At 56.0% G+C, this 20242-nt stretch overlaps 1 protein-coding gene across 2 annotated transcripts; it reads right to left on the reverse strand.

Moving 5' to 3' along the window:
* Positions 1-949: 949 nt before the first annotated feature.
* BLACAT1 (BLACAT1 overlapping LEMD1 locus) lies at positions 950-18910 on the reverse strand. Of its 2 annotated transcripts, none has more exons than XM_052815665.1 (4): positions 18706-18910; positions 8481-8684; positions 7863-8182; positions 950-3265 (listed from the first exon to the last, which is right to left on the reverse strand). In XM_052815665.1, exons 1-2 carry the CDS (start codon positions 18720-18722, stop codon positions 8543-8545), a joined length of 159 nt encoding a protein of 52 aa, XP_052671625.1. In that variant the 5' UTR covers positions 18723-18910; the 3' UTR covers positions 950-3265; positions 7863-8182; positions 8481-8542. The 2 variants fall into 2 exon arrangements, with proteins under 2 accessions (XP_052671625.1, XP_052671627.1); XM_052815667.1 differs by lacking the exon at positions 18706-18910 and adding an exon at positions 14121-14773.
* Positions 18911-20242: the final 1332 nt, after the last annotated feature.

Raw genomic sequence — 20242 nt, forward strand, 5'->3', positions numbered from 1 at the left:
TCCGCCGCCGCCCGGGCTCCCCCCCTCAGCCGGAGCCGGAGCCGGAGCCGGAGCCGGAGCCGGAGCCGGAGCCGGAGCCGGAGCCGGGTCCCCCCCCCCCGAGCTGGGCCGGGCCCCCGCCGCCGCCCGGGGCTCCCCCCGGCCCAACCCCGGTGGCGGCGGAGCAGGCCGCAGCCCCTCACACCAGGCCGCCTAACGGCTTTCAAGCCGCCCGCCCTCCTCTGTCGGCCACGCCCCCGGTCGGCCACACCCCCCCGTGGGCTGTACCACCGCCTGGGGAGGGGTTGCCCCGCGCTACTGGCAGGGTCCACCTGCGCTCCCCCGTCCCGTCCCGTCCCGTCCCGGGGCGGACCCCCCCCCGTCCCCACCACCTCTGGTCTGTCCCAGCGCCGGTACCTCCAGATTTAAAGGGCCCAGCCCCGAGAGAGGAAGCCCCGTTACGTGCGCTGAGTTGGGCCGGGCGGCCGTCCTCAGCTGGAGCGCTGCCCATGGCCGGCAGCGATAAAGTGGTGTATATATTGCTATTACACTGCAGTATGGTTTTGATGCCTCAGTCCCATAACCATCCCATATTTCAATGTGCATCTGTTAAAGTTCAGCCAATTTTGACCGCCCTTATGCATGTCACCTCTGTTTATATCCACAGTCACCTTGGGATTTGGGAACCCATCCCAACAGCAGCTTTATTAAATATTACTAGAGCTGCCACCACTGGATTTTACTGCAGCTTCTGGTTTGCACCTGCACTGCGTGCGTGTAAATGAGTGACTTTGCAGCGCGACTCTCTAACTGCACGCAGGGCTTGGTGCAAAAAGAGCAAGGTTAGGGAAGTGCATCTCTGCCCACCTCTGCCCGTCTCCCACCGCAGTCCCACCAAACCCACCTCCCCTTCTGCTCCCACACCAGCTCAGGGCCACAAGCACGAAATAAAACCCATCTCTCGGAAGGGTATCGTAAAACTGGTTTATTACAGCAGCTCCGTAGCTGCTTCCCTGCATGCTCGTACAGTCGGGCCAGGAAAGTGCTTGTTCCAAGTGCAGACAGAGAGACATACAAATGACCTGCAACAGCGCGCTGCTTCCAAAAGCAGGGCCGTGGCAGTCCTGAATATTAACCAGCAGGAGACAGATCAATAGGCGAGTGTCTCAGTGCAAACTGCAGTCATGATATGCATCTATAATTTATAGTACAATCTTGTAAACTAGATACGTTACAGCAGAAGCCGTCGGGCTCGGTGTATTTACAGCTCCAGGATACCTGGCAAGCATTAAAAGGAAACGGTCTCCATCGTCTCCACTCGGCAGAAGTTTACTGATCCCTTCCCACGGTGCTCCCCGAGGACACGGCACTGCTGGGATGCTCCTGCCCCCCCAGGAGCTGCCCCAGTGTTTGCCAAGTACCCCCGAGGAGGGCAGGGAGCAGCTGGGGAAATGCCCCCGTGGGCCGGATCCTGCCGCAGGGCTGCCAGGAAGGGGGAACATCCCGGGAGATGACGGGTGTTTTAAGAAAACCCTCCAGGAAAATGATGCTCTGCCCCAGCTCCCTTCCCTCGTGCTGAATTACCCGGCCAGCATTGCTCATTAACATGTAGCCTGATAATTACTCAGACAAATGTGTTTTTCCATCTGACTTCAAAAGCCTTTGGCTGCAAATCTTACTGATATTGCAGGAATGAAAGGCGTTGTTGTGGGGCTGATTTATGGTTTAAGTACCACTGTGCTCTTACCCACATTGATCGCATTTCCAAACACTGGTAATTTGTATTACGGGGTCTTTTGAAGAACCAGCTCAGAAAATGAGGAAGCTTGTCATATACCAAAAACCCTGATCTCCAAACGTCTATAAAATCCATACTCTAAAAATTCTTATAAATATTTTCTCTAGCGTAGGAAATACCATAGGAAGTGATCTACTCTGTGCGTAGATATGTGCGCTTATTTACAAATGCCACATTTATTTTCTCAAACGTACAGTACTGCACGGGAGAGGACGCCTGCCTTGCCAGGGATGCTCATTTACCATCCGCCAGCACGCAAGGCTGACCTGGTCTTCTGTCTCTCCAAAGTAGAGAAAAGTCATTTACTGGCATCATGAAAACAGACTAAAAATAGCTGGTTTCTATGGCTACTGGGGCTGGGAGACTCCTGAGGAACATGTCTGGGTAGGTCCCTTCATGATGAAATCCAGACAGTGGTATAAAAGAAAAGGACAATAAAGAGAGGTTTAATGCTTTGATCCTTGTTAGTCAACATTAGGGAGATGCTGCAAGGACGGTTCTGTGCCTTTCCCTCTGCTTGGTTGTTGCGCACTTCTGCGGGGATCGATACAGGTTTATTGGGGGGGAATTAGGCAAATTTATTGGATCGAGCAAAATCCCAAAGCTAACACTTAAATTTAGGCAGGGTTTTGTTGAGTCAGGGCTTCCTTAGTGCGTGCCTCCTGTAAGCCTGTCTTTGCCTGTTTGTGCTTGTTGTTTACGTGCTTTTGCATAGGGATGGGGCTGAGACACATCTAGGAGAAACCTGCATGGTGGGGTCCAGTACAAGCTCATTTCTGTATAATTAATATTTTTGTAGACATCTCAGTATACGGACTGTCTCTCTGGATTTATACTGGCATAAAACAAAGGTTGAATTTGACCCGTATCTTTACGCTTGTAATAAACTCCTGAGCAGTGATTAACCCCTAGAGGTTTAAGTCCACAAGTGCACTACTTGCGTGGTCACCACGCATTACAGGGGACTGTGCAAAAACAAAGTTACATTCAAGAAATGTGCTTTGTGTTTCACCGACTTTCTTTTTTTTGTCCCAAAGATAAATCCAAAGGTCCTTGCCAAGGACAGCACTGGGGCTGCAAACCCTGAATTCGGGAGGCTGTGCTGATGTGCAAAAATAGGAACAGAACAAGATCAGCATTTTCCCGAAACAATGAGCTTCCCGGTGCCCACCTGGAGCTGCCTGAAACTGTCTGTACTTTGTCTTCAGAGTAACATCCTGAAAAATGTGGTGTTTTGGGGCAGCCGCAAAGACCGGTTGTTTTTTGAACTATGGGAAGACAGATGCACGGGGAGGCGAGCAGGCACGGGCTGGGAGGATCGAGCCCAACCATGAACTGGAGATTTTATCAGGCTGCCTGAGATATTTCTCTGCGCAATCCCCCAGCGCTGGCTAGCAGGAGGGCAGCGGGTCACCACGGGAACGTCGAGCAGCTGGAAGAAAATCCTGCCTGCGCGAGGGAGGGAGGATGGCTTTGACCAGGTGATTTCTGAAAAAAAAGAGGCATTTTTCTCTTCGTTACCACCTGCGATGCAGAAACTGCCCTGCCTGTAGCAAACACAGCTCTTGTCTTAAATCCAATGCTCTATGTCAAGCTGATGCTTGCAGGGTGTTTGGGTGGAAGCCGTCTGTCCTGCTGCAGAGCATCTGCCTCAGGATCACCGGGGTTATTCCCTGGTCCTTTTTCATATCCCCAGCAAAACCTTTAAGAACATGTAACAAGACAAGAGTTCAAGCTGCAGCTTTTTTTCTTGGCTTCCCTCCTATAATTTGTGTGTGTACCCTTCCAGCTCACTGCACAAATATTTCTTCATCCCAAATCGGCGCAGCACAAGCTCCCCTGGCAGGACCACCTCCGTCACCAGCCCGTCTGCTGATGGAGGCTGCACCCCTCGCCCCTGCACACACACACATGTTTTGGTCCCCAACCCAGCTATTGTCATGCAAATAAACATCTGTAGGCTCCCTTGCTCCCAAGTAAGGGAATATTTACAAAGGGGCTACACTGCCTATCTTGGAAGTGAGCCTGAGGCGATGCTTTGGTTATTTTGATCATTAAAACTGATTTTTCCTGACACTCCAGCATCAGCTCCAGACCCTGAACCCTTGGTATGGGCAGCTCCTCGTTTCAGACGATGTTACTTCTCCATCCACAGAGCTGGTGCAGGGGTGTCGCTGCCTGCTGCCGGCTTCGCTCCAGCCCTTTGGCACTGGAGGAAAAGTCGGGGCACACGGGAAGGGGCCGAGCCGTGGATGAAGCCCCCTCCAAAACCCCAGCGGGGACCTGGCCAGGGCAGGCACTGGCTGCAGCCCGTGGTGAAAGGGGCCTCCCTCCTCCGTGCATCCCACCGTCTGCTTCGAGGGAAGTTGGATGCTTTCCTTAGTGTAATAGGATTAAAGAAGGATTATTGCTGGTGGGAACAAATGCATCTTTTGGCAGCATGGCTTCTCCTCTTCCTGAGGAGGGATGGAGGTGGAGGGTCTTTCCATAAACCCTGGGAACCCACAGTACAGATAAGGCTTGTGTTGTAACGGGGGATTTGCAGGGAGCTCAGCTGTACCCTGAGCCAGCTCTGTAACGGAGAGGAGAAGTTACATCTCGCACACTTCTGCTGCACCCTTTTCCCCAAAGATGCCTGTGAGCAGCCAGGACACGGGCGACTTTGAAGTCTCAGCTTCAGGCTCACTGCTCAGCCGTGGGGTCCCTGCACCTCCCTTCCTCTCTCCAGAGGATGGGAAAGCCTTGGAAAAGCACTTGGAAAAGCACTGGACTGACAGCTCCAGTTTACAACTCATTGCCACCCATACTAGTAAGATTTATCTACTACAGTATGGCTCAGGTGCAGTTGCTTCTGGAGTGGAGAAGCGAAAGCAGGGTGGAAGAATCAAAGGCAGAGTGTCTGAACTTGGGAGGGCAGGAGGAAATCCTGAACAATAAGCAAACTCTCAGTTTATAAAAATGCCAGGGGTTGTGCAAATGTGGAGGAGAGAGAGACAGGGAGAGAGTGTTTGTACTGTGACAAGAGCTGTCAACTTCCCAGGCTTCGCAGTCTCAGAAGCATACGCTGTCCTATTAAAATGCTGCCACTGGAAAGAGAGCAAAAAAAACCCTGTTTGCTTTTGCCCACTGCAAATTTGTCAGTGGAAGCTGGCTGGGCACCTCGGAGGGGCGAGCGACACGGGACTCAGCTCTTGGCAGGTTTGCTACAGAAAAGCGCCAGGCTGGAGTCTGGTGGGAAACAATGTGCAGATGAAAGGACCTTCAGCCATAAATCTAGAGGTCAAGTCATTATGATGGGGGAATCAAAAAGCACCACAAGCCATTTATGAACACAATAGAGGTCAATCCAGGAGCAAACCATTTTGCTCGGAGCCATGGTGGAAAACATATTGTTGCTTTGAGAGCTACATCCATCCAGGGAGGTGGGAAGTTCTCTTTAAAAATAACTGTAGCTCAAGCACTTTAACATTCATACTGCACTTGGTTCATTTATTCTGTTTTCAAATGAACATATAATAGGTGTGGGTGAGTGTCTGCCTGTCTCAATTGTACGTGCTACATTCATTAAATACCTGGCTTGGGAACCCCTCACTGGAGACAGGAATATTCAAGACACAGGGAAAACCTGGCCAGGCACAGAGCTGCCGCACACACACAGAGCGTGTGCGGTGCGTGCATAACGTGTACGTAGCACGAGCACTGTGTGTGCACCGTGTACAGCGTGTGCATAGTGTGTGCACAGCGCGCTGCGTGTGCATCACGTACAACGCACACACAGCACGCACAACGTGAGCACGATGTGTTTCCAGCAGAGCTCCCAGCTCATCCCAGACCAGCCTGGGGGACTCCCACCACAACCGGGAGCCCCTGGAGCACCATCCCGTCATGCACCAACCTCATCTCCAGGGCTGCTCTCAGTGCAACGCCAAGCCTCCTCCTAGACACGAAATCTCGGGGTGGCCGTTAGCTACACATCTTTAGCTGCCAAACCATGATGGATTTGTAATCCAAGAGGTTTAGCAGCGAAGGTTACATAGTAATGAACTGGGCCAACCCCCCTCAACCCCACAGTAATAATTCAGCTTTTGTAAAGCCTGACTGAGCGAAACTGCCCATGATTTTCCCCAAACCTCTGCTTTTGATGGTCTCCCTGCAGCATGCGCCCACTGCCCGAACAGCCCCAGCTCTCCACGCTGCGCTCGCAAGGGTGATCCCTGCTCAGATCGTCATTAGCAGGTACCCAACTTGTGTCCCCCCCAGGAATGGGGCACCATCAACCAAGCCGAAACGCGGGTGAATCGGCATTAACCTCCGCTACCCTCGGTGCCCCAGTGAAGCAGCTCCTCCTGCGCTGCCTAAGTAAAAGGTTGCTGCAGCCCCAGAGGAGACATTACAGCCAGTACTAACCACAATATTTTCCACAATCTGTGCGTGCCAGGCTGAAACCTGCTGAGCTCGATGGTGACAAATGACAGGGAAGCCGGACTGTTCTCCTGGCTGGTCCCTCGCAGGGCACCTCACGTGCCACCGCGTGCCCTCTCCTGTGCCGAAACCTGGAGCCCAGCTGGGAAATACCCGACTGGGAACACTCGCCCGGGGACTGCGCCGCTGGATCCCACAGCTCACAGCCCTTGGGCTTAAAGAGGGGAAAAAGCAAAGTACCCCGAGCCTCCCGACCCCGGGGACTGACACACAGAGACCACACGCAGCCCAGGCCCCCGTGCCCGGTCCCGGCTGGCTGCCTCCTCCGAGCTGGCTCCGAGCAGCGCATCCCACACCAGTCAGCTGCTTCCCACCACAGCCCAGACAACAGGCGCCCAGCAGAGAGGATTTAAAGCTCCTCAGCTGCACCTTGTGTTATTGGTGCTCCTGGCCAGGCTCAGGTTTTTGTGCTAAATCCTTTGGATAAGAAAATAAAATAATAGCCGTGTTGGTTCTGGATGTTGGCTGAGCCAACAAATCTCCTCCGAAGGGGAGCTGTCAGTGGCAGATACAGCTCTGTTTGCCGAGTGCAAATTTGGTCTGGGAGCACTGGGCAAACCCTGGAAAGGTCAAGCCAGTTAATCACAGGGGGAGGATTTGTTCTCCGCGTGTGCTCATCCGCTGTGGTGGGGGCTCCTCAGGGGTGTCAATCCGCTCAAGTCAATACCCCCCCGTGATGACGGGCATCGGGCATAGCTGCCCCAGAGCATTTACCCTTTCCTAGGGGCTGTCCCTGCTGCTCTCCAGCACATCTTGCAAACGGGAGCACTGGGGCCATTGCAGCCGCTGGTGCCTGAAATGAGATCTCGAATGCCGGGTGCATTCAGGGACGGGGAACCGGGCACCGAGATCCAAGCAGCGGTCCCCAAACCCCGGGGGGGAGCTTGGCTCACCAACACTCGCCAGCTTTCCAGCGCACAGAGCCTGGGGCTGTTTGGAGGGTATCTGAGCAGGGATGTCTGCCTGAGATGCCTCCGGGAAGGCACAGCACGCAGGGAGCTCCCGTATGGCTTCAGCGGTGGGTGGGAAGGATGCACAGATGGGGTGGGAGAGAGAGGGGTACCACCGCGGGAGGAGGCAGTGGCAGGAGCAGGACTAACCCTGGGGGCAAGCGGCTCCTGCCTGGCAGCCCCGGGCATTGCTTTTTGCCCCAGGCTCAGAAGGTGTCCATATGGAGAAGGGAAGCGCAGTACAGAAGAATTTAAGGATTTCTGCTCTGGAGGACATGTTTATGCTAGAAGTGTCCCTGGAGTGAATCTCAGGTGCCCTGAGCTTAGGGATTTTGGCCCGTTTGCCAAACAAGAACAACCTCCCGCTGAGCCTCGTGGCTCAGGTGGGTGTGCAGGGGGTGGGGGTCCCGCGGCACGAGAGCTCCCGGCCCGCACCGGTCACACAGGGAACAGTGTCCGAGCAGGGTCAATGTGTCTGGTGCCTCCAAAACGCTCTGGTGTGCTGCACCCACGGGACCAGGCAGGGCAGAGGCATGGAGAATGGCTTCTTGGAGTCACAGACATTAGCTTGAGATAGACTTTGAAAAAAAACCAAACCCAAAACCAGCTTGGTTTTGACATTCACCCAATTCTGCAGCAGCAGGACAACTTACCAGCCAGGGGCCAGCCTCTCCAGCACTATGACTCCAGGAAGGACAAGGTCTGGCCCCAGCTTTTGAAAACCCCTCCAGGTCCATCCGTTGAGACTTGTTGGAGCAAGGGCAGGTCAGCTAGCTCAGGAGGGAAATCTCTACCCCGCCGGGACGCAGGGTCCCTCCGACACTGACTGTTCGGGTTCCGAGGGCTCAGCGCCTGGCCAGGCTGGGGGTCCAGGCAGAATTGCTGCAGCACCTGGAGAATGTCCACAGCATCTGCTTCTGCCTCTCGGCAAGGTCATTCCCGTGCTTCAGATCTTCCCTGGTCACGCAAGTATCTGGGAAGAGGGAGGGGAGAGAAAAATGAAAGAAGCTGCAGGATAAGTGTGTTAGAGCAGATTAACCAGCTCCCCCTGCACTGTCCCCAGCCCACTGCTGCTATCGATGAGCAAAACCATTGCTCAGCCCCGGGCTCCCCTTCCCCTGCCAAGCACCATCCCAGGCACATCAGCTCAGCCGAACAGCCCCCCAGCCCCCTGAGACACCCCGAGACAGTGCAGGCAGAGGGTGATGCTGGTCCTTGGAGAAGCGAGAAGAAAAGAGGCAGCAAATGTCCCCCCAGCAGTCCCGGCGTACCGAGGGGAAGGGGACGGAGTCCCGAGGTATGGCTCGGCAGGGCACACGCACGAGTCTGCTCCTCACACTGCTGTCTCCTGCTCCGCGCTGGACTCTTCTTTCTTCCTCTTCATCTTGCAGAAGCCATGGAGCCCGCAGAAGCAAGCAAAGGTGAACTGGGGCATCACCTGGAGCAGGAGAGCTGTGGGAGCACCGCCGGGAGACCTGGATGGGGACAGGGAGAGGAGTCAGGGCAGCTCCTGCAGATGCACAGGGGACGCACAGGCAGGATGGAGGGCGTAGGACAGATTCCCAAAATCACAAAACTGGAACATCACCCTGCACCGGCACATATCTCCCTTCCCCCTCCTTCCCCGCACCCGAAGCCCCCAGCCACGCGCTCCCAAATTCCCCACCCAGCAAAAGATGAGGAGATTAAAACTCCCCCCGGCCCAGCCCCTCTCCTCAAAAGCAGGGAACAATCGGGACAGACGTGGGGACAGCTTGCAGCGCCTAATGCATATTCGAGGGCCCGGGAGGTGAGGTGCCCTGGGAGCGCCCCGGCACAGAGGCAGCACCAGCGGTTACGGCACAATGAGGCACAGCTGAGAGCGGAGTTCACTCTCTTTGTGTCCGTTTTCAACGGATAAAATAATGCCCCAAAGCACAGCCCACATTACGGCCCAACAGCTGCAAAATGTAATTATGCAAATGAATGCTGGTGGGTTTTTTTAAAATAAATAACAAATATGCACAGAAATACTATCTGAAACAAAACCTTCATTTTCTCCCTACTTTAGTTTTTAGCTTTTGTACAGTTTGCAGATGACCAGCTCTAATTCTGCCCCAGAAGAGGCGGTGCCAGTGCTCGAAGCGAGCTGTGCTCAACCCACACGGCGCTGCGCTGCACTGCCCAGCAAGACTCATCCTCACCACCATGACCGTGCCATCCTCCAGCCCTGCGGAGAGCAGAGGGACCACGGCACCCACAGCGCGGTCACTGGCGGGGGCTCCCTGCAGAGCCTTCACTCCGGCGCAGACAGGGAACATCTTGGGGCCTCAGTTTACCCATCTGTGAAATGGGCGTGATGCTCAAGCTGCCTGAGGACTAAGTGGAAATCTCGCTGCAGGAGGTACTGTCACCTCCCGAGGCTCACAGCCACTGACAGTAGTGAGCAAAAAGTGACCTCCCCAACAGCCGGGCACTGCTGAGAGCCCCCAGCCCGCTGCCTGCAGCCTGCAACCCAGGCAGAGTTTGCAGCAGCCCTAATTCACAGCAGGGACAGCTGGGAGAAAATTAACCATGGGGAAAAAAGCCAAAACAGGTGGGGCCCACGGCCCCCCATCTCTACACGCTCTTCACCAGCGGTGATGTTGCAGGGGGGTGATGCCACATCCCTGCCTTCCCACTTTCTCCCTTTCCAAGGGGCCCAGCTGCAGCACAAAGCGAACGGCAGCAGAGAGAGGCATGCCATTTAATTCACTTCTGCCACTGCCCCCCCCTCCCCAGCCATCTGGGTACCTGTCTAGTAGCTCCCAAATTAAATAAGGCTACCTCTGGAGCTCACAAATAATGACAACAGGCTCTTTAATGAGTCTCCCGTTCTGAATGGCTTCTCAGCATAGCGGCAGGTCTCCGCGTCTCTCTTTGTGCTGCTGCTTTTTGTTACCAGCCTGAGAATGGGATTTTGGAGGGAATAGCTGGTGCGGAGGGGCTGCGTGGGGGGAGCCAGCCCACCGGGGTTGGGGGGGGCACTCACCTCTCGGCCCCTGCTCCCTCCCAGCTTTGCACAGCTTCAGCAGGGAAGGGACAACGGGAAGGGAGAAGAAGCCTCTGGGAGCCGGCACCCCGGTTTGGCACTGCCAAACCCAGATTTGGCAAACACCTTCCTCGCCCAGTGCTGGTCCCCGCTGTTTACCACTCTCCGTATTAACCAGGCAAACACTGCACCAGACCTCCCAGGCAGCCTCGGCTGAGCAGCTTTCGGTCCCCGTGGGTGCCCGTCGCCGCTGCCCCGTGCCACCCCACGTTCCCCCCACTCCGTGCCCGTCCCGGCCATCCCCCCTTGCGGACACAAAGCCGCCCCGAGAGCCTGGGCGGTCCGGCTGGGACCCCAGCGTCCATTAGGGAGCTATTGATATATTTAGAGGAGCTTGTAACGTGGAGGCTTTTCAGGCTGACCCTCTGCCTCCCATTCAGGCAGCAGACAATGATGAATGAGCCCCGGAGAATAGAGGCAGCCCAGCTGAGGCTGACGCTCCTGTTCTTCTTGAAAAGGTAGAAAAAGGATCCTGAAGGAGCAAGGAATAATTAAAAAATAAATGAACTGGCTTGGGCAGTGATGACAGAAGCCCCGCTTGATTTGCAAGGGTTGGGCATGCTTCACAGACCCGTGCTGCCCTTTCTATTCAAGGGAGAAGATCCTTTGGATAAAACTCCACTGCGGCAGAGAAAATGCGAGGAGCATTAAAAATGTAAAGCTAGAGAATTCTCTTTAGTCAACTGCATAACCCCAGGCCGTGTTTGTCACTGTCACAGTGATGAATTGGGAGCTGTCTGAAATCAGCATGCTCACTTTAATAATGTCACTTTCCCTGAGCCCTAAAAAATGTCTTTCTGAACCAGCTGGACAGAGCCCATTCCTTAGCCCAGCAATTACCCATTTCCCTGGGCTCCGCTGGGCAGCCGGGCAGCTCTCAGCAGCACGGCCGGCAGCTGAAACGGGACAGCTTCGGGAGAAGATGTCCTGGGCAGGGAGAGCCAGGGATGCAGGCAGGGGTGCAGGCAGGGGTGCAGGCAGGGGTGCAGGCAGGACTCAGCACAGCCTTGCTGCGGGGACGGGCTGGGGCTGCCAGGTGACACCGGTGGCTGCCGGACCCAGGGAAGGGGTGCTGAGGCACGGGGATCTTTCGTTTCGGCTGATTTCCTTACTCTGCCTCAGCTTTTCTATTTCTGAGAAACGCCGTTGAATTAACTTTTAGCTACTTGGTTGGAAAAAACAACATTAAGTTTTGCATTTTAAACCCTGAATTTCAAAGCTGCCTTTTGCCGCCAGCATGTCGTTTTTTTCCTGGGAAATGAGATCATTTGCAATGGAAATTGGTCCCATATTTTTGCAGGGAACCGAATGGAATTAAATCATTTGCAATGAAATGTAGAAAAGTTCCCAGAAATTTCATTTCATTTGCCTTTCATGATAGCTAGTCCGTCCACCTCTGCAGCCAAGATTTTCAGGAGTGGCTGATGATTTGGGGATCACCAGCCTGGTTTTCTAAAATCCGCTGAGCAGACACCCTCGGAAAAGTCCCCGGAGAAGCACCTGGGGTGGCAGCCCTGTGCTCACGGGACTTGCAGAGACTTTCTTTTGTAGCACGGCAGCCCTGTGTGGTGCAGACGCTCCCTGCACGGAGGGAGCCTTGCCTGGCACTTTCGGTCCTTTCTTTTTCAAGCATCAGAGGTTCAGGTCCCCCATCCCTGGGGCTCGCTGCCGGGGCAGCCTGTCCCTGTGGGGACACAACCCCTTTCCCACACTCCCTATCCTCCTCTTCCTCACAGCCACAGGATCCATCCAATTTAGCTATTTTTCAGCCAAGCTTTCAAAACCATTATTTCCTAGGGTTGCTTATTTTCCCCCCCACCCAAACCTTGGACATCTCGCTGCTTACAACCAGACCTAAGATAAAACCAGCTTCAAAGCAGTTTCTATAATGAGCAGCAGTGCATTAGAATCCCAACAACAGAGGAGACGAGACCGGGATAAAACTAACCTGAAAAGAAGCACCATCCCTTTAAGGAGAGATAATGAACGGAGAAGCTGTTGCTTGGCATGTTTGCAGAGAATCGCTAATTAAAACATCGCTTCTGTAAAGTATGCTGATCCCATTGATTCTTCCCCCCACACAGTTAATTTGCTGCTAGGAAGGCAAAGTCGCAAGGGTCCTCATTATAAAAATTTCACTGGCTGCAGCTAATGGTTGTAATTAATAGGTGCAATAAATTTCAAATGGGCAGCCAGGGTGTTCATTAGCTGTGGGCTGACTCAGCACCGGTGGCCTCACCAGTTACTAAATAACCCATTTCCAAGCAGACGGGAGGAGGAAGGTGCTCTGTGGCACAACCAGTGCATCCGTAATTCCCCGCCGAGAGCAGAGCTGAATAAATAATTCCCAGCAAGTCCCGGATTTGTCTCTTTTTGTCTCGTTGGTGGATTGTCCGTGCAACCCTCCTCCAGCTCTCGGCCAGCTAACTGGGGGCAGGTTTTCTCAAAAGCGCTGGTGCAGCCAAGTGACCTGGATTTCGTGTGGGATCAGCACTCGAGGAACTGAACTCTCTGATGCAAAGGGCGGGTAAATACCCAACGATAATATCACGTAGCCAGGCACAAATCAAACCCTGGGGAAGCTGTTCATGCAAAGCACAGACCCACACGTGCCCACGCAGCCAGCAGGTCTGCCTGTTGGAGATGTGGGCTGCAGCATGATTTTTAATGCCCTGCTCTTCCTCTGGGCATCCTGCGCAAGGGCTGAGCTTTAAAATCTCCCTGGGCTCCCGCTGAGCATCATCCCCTCCGTAGGAGGTCCCAGTGCCGCAGCCCCGTGGGTGCACCAACCCTCCCGGGGGCCGGGTGCTGCCGGCGAGGCGCTGGGCGACCCGCTGTGTCCCGTTAGGGCTGGGTGCCGTCACAGCTTTGATTAAAAACCGCAGCTTTTTAGTTCGTTATCATCTGGCGGTAATTAAAATATTAATAATTGGCACTCTTTCCCCGAGTTATCTCCTGGGACCAGCATCCACGGGGTCGGGCGGCCCAGCAAGAAGCCGGTGCTGCTTCTGCTGCTCTTCCAGAGCATCATCAACGCCGCACGGAGGCAAATCCCATCCCGAGCCCCGGGCGGGCAGCAGCGGGCAGGGACCTCAGCCCGTGCGCCGTGATGTGGGAAGAAACCCCCGCTCGCCCCGGCGGTATTGGGGAGCTGGTGCCCTGTGACCTCGCACGCCTGAAGCCAAAATTACGGCTGCTGCCACGAGGGATGGCCGGGGGCCGATACGGCAGCACGAGGCCTCTGTGTCGGGGCACGCGGCTGCGATTTCCCCTCCCCGCAGGGCAGCGCAGGACAAGCCTGTGCATCACCCACCGGCAGCTTCGGGATACGGGAGCTCCACGCCCAGCTCCCGGAGGATGCCGGGGACGATGGATGCCTCGCTCAGAAATGGCAGTTATTATCTGTAATTAGCGGCTTGTCCTGCTCTGCACATTCACTCCCGGGAGCTCAGGAAGGACCGGGGACTGCTGGAGGGGTCCGACTGCTCCAGCATCTTGCTTTGTCGGATGCTTTCGGAGACGGAGCTGCCTGGGGCACCTTTGCAGCGGCTCTTCCTCAAGCTCGCTTCCCTGGACCAGGGATGAGATATCAATCCTGCCTTTTTAAATATAGGTGTGTGCCTAAATTCTCAAAGATGCTTCGAAAATGCCAACCTGATCTGCTGTTTTATTTAATGCTGTGAATGTTTTATAAGCACGGCAGCCGAGGGTTTTTGCTTTGCCCAGCCCTGGACGTGAGCAGTAATTGCAGCCGCACGGGGCCGCGGGCAGAGGCTGCGCTAATTGAAAGGTGACTGGAGCTGCTGCTGAGAGGTGGATGCCAGACAAGCTGAGAGCTCACCTGGTGCTGGCAGCATCTCCTCTTCACGATGGACCTTTTCCAGAGGTCCCTGCCAATGCCTTCTGCACGGCAGGGCTTTCAACGAAACACTTGTCCCGTGTGTGTCTCCCCCCTCGCCTCCTGCAAGCCCCGGTCCGGTCTCCCCCTGAGGATCAAACAGACTGAAAACCACAAGTCAAATCTCGCTGCTTAAGCCCTTGTGCGTTGCCAGGGGGTACCGGAGCTGGACGAACAAGGGCAAGAAAGAAATTTGGCAGAAAGTCACCGGCCCTGGCTCCTGACCACCAGACACCCCGACCAACGTGCCCACTCGGTTTCCTCCCGTCCCGGCTGCTCTTGAACACAGCACCGCAGAAACACAGTGGCTCGTGCTCCCTCCGTTTCTTCCCTGCTTCATGTCTGCCTTGCTAAAAGAAAAATCAATAGCATAAAGGGTAGTGAGAGCAAGTCTCAGGGGTGGAGTATCTTGTCGGCATAGTGCAGACAGGCTGCCAATAATCCTGCTCTGAGCCGCTTTGCCCAACAGCCGCCGAAATATTAATGGGGGCTGCTGCCGCTCCAGCGCGGGTGTTTGCATCCCTCCGCGGGCTCTTCACGACAGGCAATTGCCACTCAGGGATGGGGTCTATACCCCTGCACCAGCATCCCCGCTCCCCGATAGCTCTTTCCCCCAGTGCTTGCAGAAATGCTTGTGGCAATGGCAGGGGTTTTGCTGGAGGGGCTCGGGGCTGTGCCCCCCTCGGGGATCTGCCGCAGCGCAGCACCCACTAACCCACCGGGACCATCCGGAGAGGATTTTGCTCATTACTTCCCCAGCACAACATTTTGGGTTGCAACAAAGCAAATGGCAAAAATGGGATTCCTCGGCTATTTTTGGTTAATTTGCCCTGCTCTCCCCTTCTTGGCAGTTAATGGCACCCTCATTCCCGGCTCCCCATCCCTGGCCTTGCGCCGGGTCCGGAGCAGCCCCGGGGCGGGAGCGGCGGGGCCAAGCCATGCGTGTCCGCCGCAGGGACGGGCCCTGCTCGGTGTGAATGGCTCGGGGCGGCCATTGTCATGGGTGAATTTTCTGAATGAGCAAATCCTCATTAAAAAATAATTAAAACAGCCTGGTGAGATTGGCTTAATTCCTTTCATTTTGACTGATGGTGTTTAGTTTTGATGATTTATGTGCCACAGTCTTGCCAGCTCTCATGCTTTCATTGTTGGAACTCATGGGATTTCATGATTTTCTTCCTTCCACACCTCCTTGAGTCATGGGATTACAGCTGAATCTCAGCTTTCATTTTTTTCAATGACTATTATTTTTAAAGATGCATTCCAGGCTGGTGAAATAAACTTGAAAGCCTGACACCTAATGACTCAAAGCTCAGGAAGTGAGGAAAAAAAAAAAGAATAGAGAAACTGCTCGCTTCCTGCTTGGCGAGGGTGGTTTGTAACCCCCCACCGTTGTTCGGGTGCTGATGGTGTTCGGGTGATAGGGTCTGCGGTGGTGGGGACTGCAGGATCTGCAGCGGTGGGGTCAGCAGCAGCACCCTTCTCTCCCACCCCGTCCAGCCCAGCTCTGCCAGGCTGCTATGCCCGCAGACATTGCCTTTGCACGCTTAAAAAGTGCAACTTCGCCAAGTCCCGCTGCATAATTAAACCTGTCCTCCTCACATGCTCCCGGCCACCGCCTCCCCTCCGACGTCCTCGTGGCACCGGGCTGGCCGTGCCCTTGCGGGCGCTGATGGGACGGATCCTGCCTGGTGCAAACCGGGCGGTTCCAGGCTCTGCGCAACCCGCCGGGTCTGCAGCATCCCTGGAAGGGGCACGGTGTGGTGGGGAGACGGGGCTGGAGGTGCCCGCATTTTTCTCAACCCCCTGCTCGGGGGACCCGACAACAGCAGAAAGGGCTCCTGCCATCACCTGGCAGCCGTTTCAGTGCCGGGTTAAGGCAGCGGCCGCGGCCCTTGGAAATGCCCTTGGTCTCCGCCTGACGCTTTTGTTCTGTGGGGCTGCAGGTGGGGATGCTTTGAACCGTGTGAGAAAAGCTCGCTGCCAAAGAAAAGCCGCTCCCGCCGCCCTCGCAGCCCCCTTCGCCGGCACCCGGCGCCGCCGAGCGCCCTTTCAGCTCTGAATGGGGACGACGGCGCCTGAAAGGCCGTGCCCCCTGCCATCGCCGTCCCCCTTTGTCTCTCCCTCCGCTCGCCACCCCCTGCCCCATCCGTCTTGCTAAACCTCTAAGGCCCTGCAAGGCTTCAATGCCCCCTTTCACTTGTTATTTGTTACCAAATAAATATGGGTGATTAAAAAGGGATCAGGAGTCCGTGCGGTTTGCAGAGGTGCCTGGAAGGTGGAGTCCCTCCTCTGTGTAGCCCATGGCTTTTCGCCCTACATGAGTTAGGAAAAGCAATCACATAGGAATAAAAAGCCATAGACCACAGCAGAGGGCTTACCCAGGATAAGCCAGCAGTCTTTGGGGAAAGAAAAGGAAGAAGGGAAAGGAGGGGTAAAAAAAAAAGTAACCCTTCCATCTAAGTTGTCCTCCCTCCCTGTGCCCAGCTGGGAGCACAACCCACTCCCTCCCTGCACGGGGACCCCAAAAATAGGGGAACCTCCCACCCAAAGCACCCCTCAGCACCACGGCATCGCGGGGTGGTTTCTCCTGGGTTACCCTCGGGTCAGGAAGGAGAGAGCCAAACCTGCCGTCCCTGTCCCCTCCGCAGTAACCTGCCAGCGCGGTGGCCTGACCCCGGGAGGAGGACCCAGCACCCTGCCTTTTCTGCTCCGAACGCCGTAATAAACTGCGGTTGCAGGGACAACCGTCTCTCGCAGCAGAGGTGATGCTTAAAAGACAACATGCCATAGCCTGAATCAATGGCAGCACGCCCAAGGAGCAGGCAATGAAACGGTTTATTTTCACTCTCCCAGTGTCCTGGCCACAGCTGCACCTTGGTATTCCCCATCACATCTTTTTGTGCCGCTTTTAAGGAACCCAATAAACCTTGAGTTATAAACCAGATAGTCGCTCTGGTTGCAAATGGAGCAGCACAAGTTTACGCCGGCAGATCAAGTGTCCCTTTCCATAGGGGACCACCTCGCTGTTCGGCAGCCACTTCCCTTGCAGCAGCCCAGGACCCCGTAGGGTAAATCCCTTTTGCAAGCAAGGGGGGAAAGCTCTCGCCTTGGGGTATGGCTGTACGCTGTCCTGTAGCTGTTTTGAAAATCTGACCCTTCGGGCCACCGAGGCACCTGCCCACAGTCAGAGAGTCGCTCAGCGGCAGAACTGGGAACCGAAAACCTTCCCTTGGCCCCGCTGCCCCCGCAGCTCACCTGGCTGCAGAGGCGGCGGATGCTCGGCGGCGAGAGGTGCATCCAACAGACCCGCCTTTGTCGGCTGAGACAAAGGGCTAAGGAAAGGTCTGGCTGCAAACCCGCCTCCCGCTCACTTCCCCCGCTGCTGCCTTCCCCTGACGCCTTTTCGGGGCAGCCTCCGTCTCTGTACCCACAAAAAAGGCATCTCAGGACAAGGTGACGCCTTTCATGGGGAGCAGCTGCTCCAGCAGCTCCTCTGAGAGCCAGACACAGACCTCATTCTTTAGCAAAAGCCTCTGCACCTCCCCGCACCTGGGGGAGCTCCTCCTGTGGCACCAAAACTGCCCAGGTTGTCCCTGGGAAAGCGCTGGCCTCTGCCTTTTTTCCCTTGCCCTGCCAGGACGCCGGCGTGTTCGGCAACAGTGACTGCTAATTGCCAGGAGCTGATGAGGTCAGCTCTGCTCTTGAGTCTAGGAAACTCCCTTTCTTGTTGCCCTAGCAAGAATCCTTGGGAAATTCAATGTTTTTAAAACTATACAGCAACCAGGTTTGGAAGTAGGAAGGATTTTGCACCCTGTGGTTCATAATAGCAGCGAACATGACTTTGACCTACAAACCAAACTTCTGAAGCACACGGGTAGCTCTGAACTGGCGTTTTCCCAAGGTCTTTCCTCTTTTAACTCCCATATATGAACGGCGAGAAAAAAAACAGGCCACCACGTGCCCCCACCTTCTGACACAGTCACGCTCCCTTCCCGGCCCCTTCGCTCTGCGGGTGGCAGCCGCAGGACGGTGCACCCCCGGGCAGCCCGACGCCCCGAGCTCTTGCAGGAGCATCCTTTGGCCCCAGCGTTACGCCCTTGGGTGCAAGCATTGCGCTGGGGAGGTCTGCCGGCAAATACCCCGCCGTGTGCCCGTGGGTGCTGCCTGCATGCCAGGAGCCCCGCTTGGGTCTCTGCTCCCTGGCTCCGGCACCAATCCAGCCCCCGGTCCCGAGGGGTGCACTAAAGAGACAGCCTCAATTTCATTGCGCATTGCACATTCGAGGGGTAAATCTGCCAAGCCGGACTTAACGGCTCTTTGGGATATGGCCCTGTGGCTCTGCTTTGGCACCCGAGACCATCCCAAGGTGGTTGCACGCAATGCAGGGCAGCTCCAGTGCCAGGCTGCTCTCCCCAGCATTGGAGCGCGAGGACACATGCCCATCCGAGAACCACCAGCCCCACGCCACACACCGCGGGGACGCGAGGACAGCCCGGAGCCGCCGGCCGAGCGCGGCTGACCTCACCTTTGGCAGCGTGGCATCCTCTCCGCGGGAAGGGCACCGTGCCAGCGGGCACGGGCCTTGGGATGGCAGCCGCCGTGGCATCGCCCGCACCATCCTCTCCTCCCTGTGCCGCCCTGGTCCCCGCCAGCAAAACCCGGGCATCGCAGGGATGCTCGGGGAAGCGGGTGCCCAGCGCTTCCCGGGGCGGTCGCCCTCCATCGCCTCTGAGCCCTGGCCGGCTACACGGCGGGGGGGTGTCTCATTTTTGAAGCCTCGACCCCTCCCTTGCCAGCTGCTCCCGCTGCCATCCCCAGCGCCCCGTCCCCACGTCCCCGCCGAGCCTCGCTGCACGGTCGCATACTTGAAATGGTTGTGCACCGAGGGGCCGGGAGCAGAGGGAGGGAGCGGGGGGTCAGGTATTTCTCCATCCCTGGCTCCGGAGAGCCAGTAACAAAGGCGCTATTGAACTGCAGCCTCTCTGGTCTGTGAAGCAGAAACCTCTTGTATCTACTTCACTGCCTTTGATCTAACTCCCCCAGTGGGATGTATATTACTCATGTCCTGCTGCTCGGGTACTGCTGCCAGAGTGGGACGGGGGGGACAAGCCCCCGCTCGTCACCCCGGGTTTGGAAACCGTCCTGCCGGCACCGGGCAGGGGCACCCGGCACCCGCCTCCGCTGCTGGCCTTCCCTACGGCCCCTCTGCCTCCCCACTCCGTCCCCCAACCCCGTCACCCTCCCAGACCCCAAACTTTGGGGGATACGTGCGGGCGCCCAGCGCTCAGCCGAGCATAGAGGCGGGAGGAGCAGGGCTCTGCGCCTCGCATTCCTCTTCTGTAATTAAAGCCGGTGTGCTGGGTGGAGGGGGAATTTCCCAAAGGGTTTTACTGGCGTCTGGACAAGGGTCAGACAATGAGAACATTTGACAGGGTGCCCAAATCCGCTGTATCTTGGATACGCTCAAAGCCTCCCCCGTGCTGTTCGTCCCAGGCGCTGGTTTGCAGGAGGTGGGGGCCGTTTGGGCAGGTTGGGCGGTGGGGAAGGCGGGTGGGAGCTTGGGGACTCTCTCATGACATCCCCGCAGCCTTCGCCCCGGCCAGGGTGCCCCAAAAATGCAAAAGCTCGAGCAGCACCAGCTTGCTCCGAAACCATGTCCCCACTGGGATCCCCCAGAAAATCCTAGGTAAAAGCATCAAATGCACCTTAGGGACTGACGATACTTAAAGCAGTGCTTTAAAAAGTGCTTTGCTGCCTTCAGCAAGCTACCTGCCTCGCTCCTCAGGGAGCCAGGGGCACTGGGGGCTTAGCCTGGTTTCGCCAATCCCAGGGGGCACTGGGATGCTGTGACAACCTGGCTGGAAACCGTCCCAGCTACCCAAAAGCACTTGAGTGCTTTTGGAAATCTTATTCTCCTGCCTTTCTAGCTGGTTTGCAGAAAACCCTGCGCCTGGCAGCTCCCAGGAGCACCCACGTGTGGGCATCGCCTTTGGAGCAGGCAGGCCCCTGGGGTGCCCGGGTGACAGTACCCAAAGTGAGAGTACCCAAAATTACAGCACAAG

Source organism: Harpia harpyja, chromosome 19, assembly GCF_026419915.1.
Source record: "Harpia harpyja isolate bHarHar1 chromosome 19, bHarHar1 primary haplotype, whole genome shotgun sequence".
In the NCBI taxonomy this organism is placed as follows: domain Eukaryota; kingdom Metazoa; phylum Chordata; class Aves; order Accipitriformes; family Accipitridae; genus Harpia; species Harpia harpyja.